Source organism: Hyalella azteca, unplaced genomic scaffold (genome assembly GCF_000764305.2).
Source record: "Hyalella azteca isolate HAZT.00-mixed unplaced genomic scaffold, Hazt_2.0.2 contig3045, whole genome shotgun sequence".
NCBI lineage: Eukaryota > Metazoa > Arthropoda > Malacostraca > Amphipoda > Hyalellidae > Hyalella > Hyalella azteca.
The window spans coordinates 11,227-22,730 of record NW_025933299.1 but is presented as its reverse complement, the minus strand read 5'-3'; the positions used below and the strand labels follow the sequence as shown (position 1 = coordinate 22,730).

At 34.7% G+C, this 11,504-nt stretch overlaps 1 protein-coding gene across 1 annotated transcript; it reads left to right on the top strand.

Moving 5' to 3' along the window:
• Nucleotides 1-3,736: 3,736 nt before the first annotated feature.
• On the top strand, nucleotides 3,737-10,884 carry LOC125179601 (the record flags this gene model as incomplete). Its single annotated transcript, XM_047885758.1, has 4 exons — nucleotides 3,737-3,958; nucleotides 5,308-5,406; nucleotides 5,974-6,041; nucleotides 9,299-10,884. Coding segments are annotated over 4 exons (1,037 nt in total), but the record flags the coding sequence as incomplete, so codon positions are not given.
• Between the last annotated feature and the right edge of the window lie 620 nt (nucleotides 10,885-11,504).

The following is an 11,504-nucleotide window of genomic DNA, read 5'->3' as shown; positions in this document are numbered from 1 at the left end:
TATTATTATCATTATTATTATTTTTTTTAGTATTATTATTATCATTATTTTTTATTATCACCATTATTATTATAATACAATCAATACATTCATAAATGTTCAACTTCACGTATATTATTGTATAAGCATTCATTATTTTTACTCGTTAAGTTCCTTATCAGTTTCGTTGTAGTTCTTCAGCAAATGCTTTATTCTTTAATTGTTGCTTGGAATAGAACAAGCGAGTCCTGATTGCTATTTAGATTCTCATCAGTTTTTTGTAAATAAAACTAAATGTATTATAGCAGTTGATAGTTTGCAAGAATATTAGCGATATATTAGCTGTGAAGCTAAATATATTCATCAATAATATTTATGTGTTCTAAATAGTAATGACGATATCTGGGCCCTTACATGATACTAATTTTGCAAAGCCAATACTAGAATTGATAAGAAGTTCGTAGTTAATTTTCTCTCAGAAATCAAGATCACAAGAGTTTAAACAGCCGCTATGAAATTGTTTTTTTTTTTTTTTTTTTGTAAACATTGGGAACCTTACGTCGCTCGATTTTAAAAATAAAATTAGGACGTATGACTAATAACTATATTTCTGACGCATATATCCTTCTCTACCTTTCATAATCGTACCAGGCAAGAATACCTCAAAATACCTCACCAAATTTAACAATGGAGATTTAAAAAAGATATTCGTTTATCGTCTATAACCTGCATGAAATTTACGCCACAGAGTTCGCATCAAAATTTAAAAGACGCATTATTATAGCCTAGTCTCGTATGAACAACTCCAATACCAACGGAGAATTTTAAATCTTATTTCGAATATTCCTGTCCCTGATGAATCGAATGCTTATGATGTATATAAATTTTCTCAACCACCTTTGTAATAATATGTGAGGTTTGAATAATACATGAATGTGTTTTGTGTGTGTCGAGATTAGTTCACTCTAAAACAAAATCCTTAGTTTTAGATTTAAAAAAAGGAATCCTAAAAAGGATACTAAGGATAAGGATACTAAAACAAAAGCAACCCTCGAATAGCTCTTGGTCGGATTGTTCGCTACAAATTCCAATTTTGACCAGGTGTTTAAACAAAAGATTTAAGACAGCGGTATGAAAACTATATAAGTGTTTGTTTAGTTCTTATTTTACGGATGCAGTCTTTCTTGCTTAATGACAATACCAAGAATTAAGAGGCGTGTAATGTATGAAATTAGATCTCGGGCTATCATGTACCGCTATTTTCAAACGTTCCCATGGAGACATTTTTTTATAGATCCCAGCGACTTTCAAACATCTTTGATTTTAAAATGCACCTATTAAAACGTCTTGAATCTCTGAACCAATAGTTAACGCAATTATACCTACTATTCTATATTCGATATTCTGTAATCGCAGGACTTAATTTACTCCAGAATCAGAATTTTATGATTGATGATGTTTCCCCTTGATACGTGAGTCAGCATAACAGGGAACGAATTCCAATGAACAATAATTTGAAAACTTTCTGGTATTTTTTTTAGTTTGTTTAAGGATACTTTCATAAAAAGTTTCCTCAACCTGGAACTTAATTTAAATTTAAGTTTAATATAGCACTTTTTTCGCAAACACCAGATATAAATTTGTTTTTATTTTATAGGTAAATTTTTTTAGTATCATCCAACTTTGGCGAAAAATAATTAACAAATTTTTTGCACTTTATAGGTTTAAGACCTCAATAATTCAATAGAAGGGCAACAACAGGATGAATTCGATCGCTCTATAATTTCTTCCAGCTGCTCATCTTATTTACGCTTATTTATTCTCCACAATTTTTTCTGTACTGCTAAACTAAGAACTTATTTTCATTTCTGAAATTTTCTGGATTAATTGTACGATTAGTATACGTAATTAGTTTAAGCAGCTCACGTTAATTCCAATGAGTTTGTTTGCATTTTCGGAGAGTTGTTCACGACGAGACCGTCTAATTATGTTAGCTATTACAAGCTAGTGTCCGAATTTAATTTCTCTAACTGACAGCCTTGTTAGCGAGTAAATGCCTCGAGGGAATCAAGAATTATCCAGTCAAGACATGCCTCGTGTGTTTTAAGTAAGGAGGAAATGAATAATGATGGAAATTTTAACGAATATCGTAATAACAGCGCGGATTTATTTCTTGAAAATGAATCTCTTCAGAGCTTAAAATTATTTTGCCTTCCATTATATAAATGCTCATCGGTTTTCAAACGCAATAGCTTCAAAATGAAACCGTTCTTGCGGGAAATACGTTTTACGTATCGCTTTAATTCATTTTCGCCATTCATTAAATAATAAACTGAAAATGTATTTAATTAATTTTTTTTTATTTCGCCACTTATTTCATACCTTAATTTTTTTACAGACCTTGTTAACTTTTAACAGTTTTATAATTTTTGAAACTGTGTGCAAAATTTTTCAGAAGGCCTCGCCTCTCCTCCTTTCAAAGCACCGAGGTTAATTCTAAGTGCGAATAGATTTTGTGTTTTTACCTTGGAGTGATTTACGAGGATAAGTCTTAAGTCAGTGCTATGTTAACTCTTCGAGCTTAACATAGCACTGAGCGATTTGTCTCAACATCCATTGAACGAACACGGCTGAATATATTGAAATTTGTTTATGCCTTATAAACTTTTGGAACGTCAAAATTTATCTTGTTTTTCATGAGAAATTTATCTTGTTTTTTCTTTGTTGAGAGTAAATTTTTCATTATAAAAAATGTTCCGCATGTAAAGTTTAAGGTAAAACTGAGCCTGCGACTGACTATCTTCTGATAAAGATCTTTGATGGTGCAAGACAACTGATAGTGATAAGAAATATTTGGATAGATTATGAATTTTGAAACCGACAATAATGTTGTTTTATTACACTTAATTCGTTATTTTTAACGGAGATGGTTACCGCGGCTTCTGCAGATTTGATGTCCTTGATTGCATCGAAATTCGGGGGAAAACGTTCATGTCAAATTTTCGTTTTCATGCCTGCACAACACGATGAAAAGTTTAAGCAAACTTCAACAAACTTTAAGATAAAATGAAAGCATGCAATATATCATAGCTGTTTTGAAAATATTTTAAGTAACTTCACTGAGCGAATTCAGATTTATATATTTAACTCATGGTTATACCAGCAGCTTAGCTCACAATATTTTCTTTCATGTAATTCTCTCGCTACTTTAAAATAACCTAACAAATATCGCCTGCTACAATGCCGCTTTGTTTACTTTTTTTAATTAAACATAATCCAACTATCTTTCCGTCAATCGATCCCTTATTCCAGAACTTCATCACTTCATTTTATTTATTATGATTATTTATTATTCCTAATAATAAATAATCATACCAAATTTTGCAATTCACATTACAAAAATCGTAGCACGATCAAACGAATTCTGCAAATACAATCTTTCTGAAATATATTTTGCTGTTTAATTACAGGGTCCGCCATATTTATGGCAACGGATGTTTGCTGTATAAAAATAAATTGGTTTCAAGGAGACTTATCTCTTATAGTGAAGCTTAATATCATCTATTAATTCATTTATTTTATACTGCAGAAGTCTGAGAATTGTTTAGGTAATTCTTGGCTACTAGCTCATCCAATAAAAAACAATGCACCTGATTGTTTAATTGAGAAATAACAAAAAACATGCGTTGCCATAAATATGGCGGACCCTGTATACGCTTTATTAAATATTAATTAAATATTTTTTCCTTTTATTCAGATGCTGACACCACGCCTCCAGGAACAGCATCGCCTCTGCTGGCAGGGATCATCGGGAGCGTCGTCGTACTGCTGGCACTGCTGACCACTTCACTGCTGGCAGCTACACTGAGACGGTACAGAGCTCGCAGGCTGACAGCAGGGCGCGCTGTCAGTCTACCGTCTGACTGTGCAGATAAGGAGACAGCTGACGGTATCTCTGTCAACGGCGATATCACCCCGGGTAAGTGTAGGGAATTGAGGGGAGTCTAATGTGTTCAATTGTATATTGGTTTCTGTTCTATGAATCTTTTAACTTTACCACACTAACTGTAGCCGTAGTTCATTAACTACAAAAATTAAGCGTTGAAATTGCAAATTTATTATGGCAACATCTGCTGGAATAGCAGATTGCGAACGCGTGATGGAATAGCTTTCCAATAGCTTTACTTGTCTTAGGTGCTGTGTTGGAATTACCTGTTCAGTATTTTTTTTTTGTAAATTATATGTTTTAGCCTTACGTTCACTTTTCTCCTTGTTTATTTCATTGATAACCTGACATTTATTTGTCATAACCTTGCCAGTGTTTCTAAAAAGTATTCTTTTTCATTTGTTTTGTGCATATTTATTCGATAATTGCAACTGATTTGTTCATTCTAATAAACCAACGAAGCGAACCTATGACACATTTATTGAACCTCCTCTTTAGCTTAGAGCTCAGCATGTTACAAGAGCAAACTAATGCTGAAGAGTTCTAAGCGTAGCAGCTTATCAAGAAACCGCTACAATTGCGTTATTTAAATGCATTACTGGACGCGGATCTTCAATTTGGTATAGATAATTAATATATTCCGTGTTTTGTTGCCAATGAGCCTTCAGAGACTCTCAAGCCGGGCGTTGCTCGTTAATTAAATGATATCGTTCATTTATAATTTCAAAAATCATCTGGTGGAGGAAAGAAAATGAAATGAACTAAAATTAGGTTACCGGCAACATTCAATACAGGATATTTAAACTTTCATTACAACATTAATTAGCAATAATCCAATAATATTCATACAGCCTAATTATATTTATTTTCAACTATCTATTCCAGTGAAAAAAACTCTTATAGCAAAAATAATATTTACGAAGCAGTTGGTATTTGTTACATCAAAAAAGTTTCTAATACTCAAAGTTTCTCAAGTAATAAAATAAGCTTTGTGCGATTTACGGACTGATTCAAAACTCTCGGGTCCTCACGTCGAACATTTAATTTACTCTCTATCTCATAGCTTTCAATAACATCGTGTCAGAATTTTGCTAGGTACCTTCAATACTACCAATCAATTAAAATTTATTATTATTGCATTCTTCTCTATGTGCATAATTGTGAAATACACTGAAAATGGATATAATACGTCTTTTTAGCGCATTTTCTCTTTTATGGAAAAATGCACTATTGTGCTCGCCATGTACGTCCATCCGTCCGTCCGTCCGTCCGTCTGTCCGTCCGTCTTTACGTTCGTGACTTCACGTTTTCGGTCGACGAGAAAATGCGCTCTCTGTCACTCACTGCAGTGAGTACTGAGTTATATTTTATTCTTTGACCAGGCGAGTATTCATCAGGCTCGCTGGCGGGAGGAAGTCACCTGCTCCTGCCTGTGCGGGGCAAAGGCGGCCGGAGAAGCTCGAGTTCTGGAGGCATGCAAGGTGTGCTATTCTTTGATTGAAGCCTTTGTATTCAAACCATAAGTATCTGTATTTTTCTTGTAATTTTTATGTTATTGATTATATATGATTTTCATTGAATCTTAACTTGTAATTTTTATGTTATTGATTATATATTATTTTCATTGAATCTTAACTTGTAATTTTTATGTTATTGATTATATATTATTTTCATTGAATCTTAACTTGTAATTTTTATGTTATTGATTATATATTATTTTCATTGAATCTTAACTTGTAATTTTTATGTTATTGATTATATATTATTTTNTTTTATCCTGCCCCTTGCTTCCCCTGCAGCTTATAGTGTCCCTCGCTCACCCCAAGTCTGTTTATCCCAACTTCTCTGCTTCTTTTATCCCCCACAATTGCCTTGACTCAGGCAACAGTTTTAGGTCATAGCTCCTTCTTCTTTTATCCCCCACAATTGCCTTGACTCAGGCAACAGTTTTAGGTCATAGCTCCTTCTTCTTTTATCCCCCACAATTGCCTTGACTCAGGCAACAGTTTTAGGTCATAGCTCCTTCTTTTTTATGTTTTTCCGAGCAGATTTTTGTCGGGAGTTTGCCCACTTAGAGTCCAGCGCTGCAGGGACTCCTACACCTGCTGTCGTTCAGGTGAGGACATTTTTATTTATTATGATTTTTCAGTAAAATTTCTTCTAATTTATTTGTAAATTAATTTAGTATAGAATGCATTCCTAGCGGTTCAAAGTAGTAATTTATCGTAGAACTAGATGAGATTATTATACGCACTTACTATATACCCCTTCTGTTTCCTAATTAATAAATTTTTAATTTATTTATTATTTTGATTTTTTAGATGAGCTCTACCCCCAAAATCCTATCTATCTCCATCCCTGTGCCTCTGTGTCTATATGGCACAAGCTTATAGTCCCTCACTAACTTGTTGCAACGCACTTATCCTACACCGCAATCTTCCGTAACTGCAGTGTCAACGTGATTGAATTTATAGATACGAGCAGATTATAAGATATGCGTAGGAAGTTTCTCGTCATGTGAAATTTACTAATTGAACACCAAAAATTTTGAGATAAACTTCTGCATGAAAAGGGTGAAAGAAATAAACATCAATAACTTGAACATTGCAAATTGATTTTCAAGATGAATTATTGTTTAAAACCATGGAAAATTTCATTCCCAATTTGTTCAAAAAACTTTCAAAGCCGGACCAAGGATTTGGAAAGCTAGAATTTACTCCCCAAAGGAAATTCATAAAAATATTTATTAGCATCCAGCAACGCAGTACAATACAATGATTCTTGGCGACGCATAATATTTGTGTGAGGTAATGATCTACAGTTCCTTATTATATTAATATAATAGCGAGTTTCCCTTGACTTATTGCTGCCAGATTTTCGTCCCTCGTAGGAATATCCGTCCATTTCTTAAATGAATCTCAAGTCGCTCGCTGGCCACGCGTCGTCGCGACTCATCGACAGTTTTGTGTGTAAAATTAGTATCATCTTTAAGGGGAAATCTTTAGTATCGGTATTTAGGTTTTCTATTTGCTTTATTTGTACGTCTATTCAGAATTAATTTTCAATATTAGGTCGTGTTACTAGTATATAGTACTAGTATTTATAATTAATATTTAGTATTAGGATATGGTATTAGAGTTTAGTATTAATATTTATTATTGTATTGAGTCTTAGTATTTTAGTATTTAGCCTCGGCGTTTAGTAGACTCGCCGCAAAGCGTGCGTCAGAATCCACCTCGAGCCATGTCCTCTCACTCAACATCTCACCCAAAAACGTATTAAAAAATATATACATAAATGTATTTTCAATTAACTCAACATGAAAGTCAGAAAAAGTTCAAAATAGAATTTCAATAACAATGTGTTAAAATTTAACAGAATTGTCTTGAAATCCCCATGCCAGCAACATATAACCAACATGACAACATTTCTTTGTCAAATAATACTCCAGCCATATTTGAACTTGAATTGATTGAATTTCGTCATGAAAAGGCGTGAAGACATTTTTTGTATGAAAACCATCATATAGCATCAAATGGTTTGTAATCATACTAATTGATATCAAATGAGTGAGCCAAAACTTTTTTAACTCATTCACAAGCCAAAAAATAATCCCATTCAATAATTTTTATTTAATGCCCGTCTGTCTCAGTAATAATTATACATGATAAAAAATGACCGACTGTGCACACAATTAATTTCCAGTCCGAAAAAAATGCATCAGTTGCACGTATCAATGAGCGCCTCATATTAGAATAGAATAGAATTGTCGGCGTTGAAGACATAGGCCCATGGCCTGTTGCCGATTCTTGAACTTTTCGTGACTTGATTCACAAGGGATCCGGCCTTTGGAACCCGATCTTTCTATAGCTGACGATTGATTGAGATAGCTGCTGGACTTATTGCCTGGTCCGTAATTTGCTAGGCATTTTAAGACTGAACATATGCTCCTGCATTGCTTCGTCTGGACTTATTGCCTGGTCCGTAATTTGCTAGGCATTTTAAGACTGAACATATGCTCCTGCATAGCTTCGTCTAGTCTGTTGTTCTGTCAAATTAACATCAAAGTCTCATCAAGTCGGATTCCATTAATGGCAACTGTCCATACAAAGGCCGCTCGCTAATCCTCTCATGCCGTCATTGCGAAATCCAAACCAATGATTTATTTTTAAAGACTGCGCAGAAGTCAATGATAAAAACCGAGCCTCAAAATTACCCAAAATAAGCCGATGATGAAGACCGGGCCGCTAAATTGCTCAAAATTGAAGACCGAGCCCCTAAATTGCTCAAAATTTGAGACGGGGCCGCTAAATTGCTCAAAATTGAAGACCGGGCTGCTAAATTGCTCAAAATTGAAGACCGGGCCGCTAAATTGCTCAAAATTAGCCAATGATTAAGACCGAGCCTCAGAATTACCAAATTAGCCAATGATGAAGACTAAACCCAAAAATTAAGCAGAATAAGCCAATAACAAAAACCGCGGCTAATGAAACGCGCAGGGAAACTCGTACGCCAGCACGTCACGCTCGTCAAAGAAAACTTCTCATTATTAGGTTTTATTGCTGGAAAAACCGTCAATCGGAAATCAAGTAAATACCACAAATTGTCCTCAACTTTGTTAACAAATTATTTACTTGTTTTCAATTAATAATTTTTTGTTATTAATTGAACATTATTTGCATTAAAAAATGACTTTACTGGTTACATTTATGGTATTTACTTTATTTAAATTTGAATTTGAGACAACACTTTATTTGGACGAATTTTCATGATAAGTTCAGCAAGTAGTAAGAAAATAATGAAATTACTTCTCGCCATATCAACCGATATTATTCGATACGCGACTATTCGGCTATTTTGGACTATTTTTTCCAGTAATTAAATTTGAAAATAGTCCTACATTTTTATAAGGGTACGATCCTAATTTGGGTGCGCTTGATGGCACTTGGCTGAGCTCAACATTCGACTCGAAAATTGAATCTCAATTATTATTTACGTTCCTTTTGGTAACTGTTCAGCTTTTTTGGTAGCTTGATACTTTTATGCACAAACCCTTATATGTCTTACTTATATTTTTGTCCTTTTGGTGGTATATGTGACAAAATCTACCCATTGACTACGAAATATTTTGTTCACTTAATGTAAAAACTTGAGCCTTTATAATGGGGTTTATAGTTGCATCGCTGACAAGGGTCTAGCCGTACCTATGTCTGCATTCCCGCTAACGAGCCGAAATGACAAAAGTTAACAACAAAGGAACTGATCGAACTTTCTCCAAATTATTTTTTTTCGATAACCTAATTAACCCAACTTTCGCCAGATTTTCGGCCAAAATTTCCCATTGAAATAACCCTTAAATTATTTCTCTTGCAGCCTGAACGCGATATCGAAATCAGCCGCAATGCGACACTCAGTCCTGGTATTCAAGAATCAACCGCGACCAACCCTGCCTTGTACTCCTGTGGTTACCGGTACATCAGAAGAGGCAGCGACTTTACTTGCAATGATATCTCAAACAGAAACGAAATACCTCAAGGCAATGAACAACGCCATGTTGGCTTTCGGGTCGATGAGTCCTTACACAGACAAGACCGTGCAGAAGAAAGTGGATCTTTAGATAGACGTTCGATGTCATCTCGTATCAATGACCTTCGCAAAGAAATTGGTGTCAACGATGACGTCATGTGGGGGTCTCCAGGTCACAGTACAGGTGATTCACAGTATACTTTCGTAGACTCATCCAGAGTCTCGCCTTACCACGATCATGATGTCGTTAATAATCTATTTAATAGCTTTAAGTTAGTCTACAGACCTTCAGCTGGTCTTACCAGCAATTATTACGATTCTTCATCAACAAGTTTAGTGCCCAGGGCCTCTCAGAACCACCTAGAGTCACCCAGAGTCTCTGGTACGTTAGAGTCTCCTGAAAAGTTGACTCCGACTCGGGCGCCTCCCTTGGCCCGTCGTGGTGGAGTAACGGCCAGCGGATGTACGAGACGGACTGACGAGAGCTACGTTTAATTAAAAAGTTTAATTCGGGCATAATGATGGTAAAAAGCTTGCTGGCTCATTTTTACATATTTTTAAAGTTATTTTTATGAAATAAACTGACCGAGAATGTTGCTACTTGTCAATTGTAAATGTGTTGCACAATGTCAAGGATTTTCTCATACGGGGAAAGGAAGATTGGTAGCCATTGTCATTAATGAATTTTTTAAGGCCTTAATTGTCTCTAGTTTTTTTTTATCGATCAAGTGTCAATTTCGTTCAATTTGTGCAATGTTATAGATCTTTGATCAAAGCTCTTAACTCTTTAACGTGATATTTAATTAATAAAATGCCAATCAGAGCGAATTTCACTTGGTCGAGCCTCACTATTTGGCATGTCATTGCCTTTTCCTAAATTTTACCGGGATCAATTAAATTAATAACGAAGCTTTGCGCTTAATAATCTATACCGGCAGTCATATTGTGCTGTGACACAAAAAGTTACTAGATTTGTGATGCAATTCTAACTTGCAGTGGTGATTTTCATAATTTCTTTCTTCTCTGAAAACCTGTTTGAGAATTTTTTTCAATAATAATAAAACCACATAAATGTTAACCTGTCTGAACAAGCTCACGATTATTCATCATACATGGTATCTTTATTTTAACATCGTTGATGGTCATGAAAAAGTTAATATTACAGACTGGTATTAAAAACCATGCGTTCATCACAAAATACGGAATATGACGAAAATTATATAAATATATGAAGAAAACATTCAAGATATTATGCCAAATTATTATTTCCAGAACAACCAACATGCGTTAAACTCAAATGTTCACGGAATGAACAGTATAATTGTGAAATCTGAATAATTGTTAGACCATAATTCTTGTTCAGGGCATTTTTACATTACGAAACTGAAATCATCCCATGTGTTATGGCAATGATACACCCTTCATCAGCGCCATAGGGTACGTACACAGTGAAAGTTGGTTTGCCCGCGCGAGCAACCTGCTCCAACCTGCCACAAGAATGAACATAGGATAATAATGTAAGTGTTCACAGTGAAAATCTGTACGAATAGGCTTCTGTATTCTATGGTTTCAGGCGCCAGCCTGAGCAGGTAACCAGCACGCTGGCAACCTGCTTTCACTGTGTGCGTACCCATACCGTGATGCTAAGCCTCTTTTCTCATGAAGATACACGTAATTGATATTTAAGTCAACCCGATAACATTTAACCCCGATAATGAAAACGTTAAGAATTTCGATGTCAAAATGGGAAAACAAAATATTTATAATTTAACTGGTGATTATTTTGCAAGACATATATATGGAAAATGAGATTATTGAGAATACAAACCCTCTAAAACAAGACTACATGCTAATAACTCCCGTGACTAATTACAGCTAGTTTATACATCTAGCTATACAGCTAGATTATCTTTCACATAACATTATCTGGATCCGACTTCAGTGTTCGTAGATTTTAAAGACGTAACAACAGCAATCCCAAATAAAATTTCGCGTTCGAGCACCGGCAGACCAAACTAATTAGCGTCCAAATTTCGTAATCGATAGAATAGGC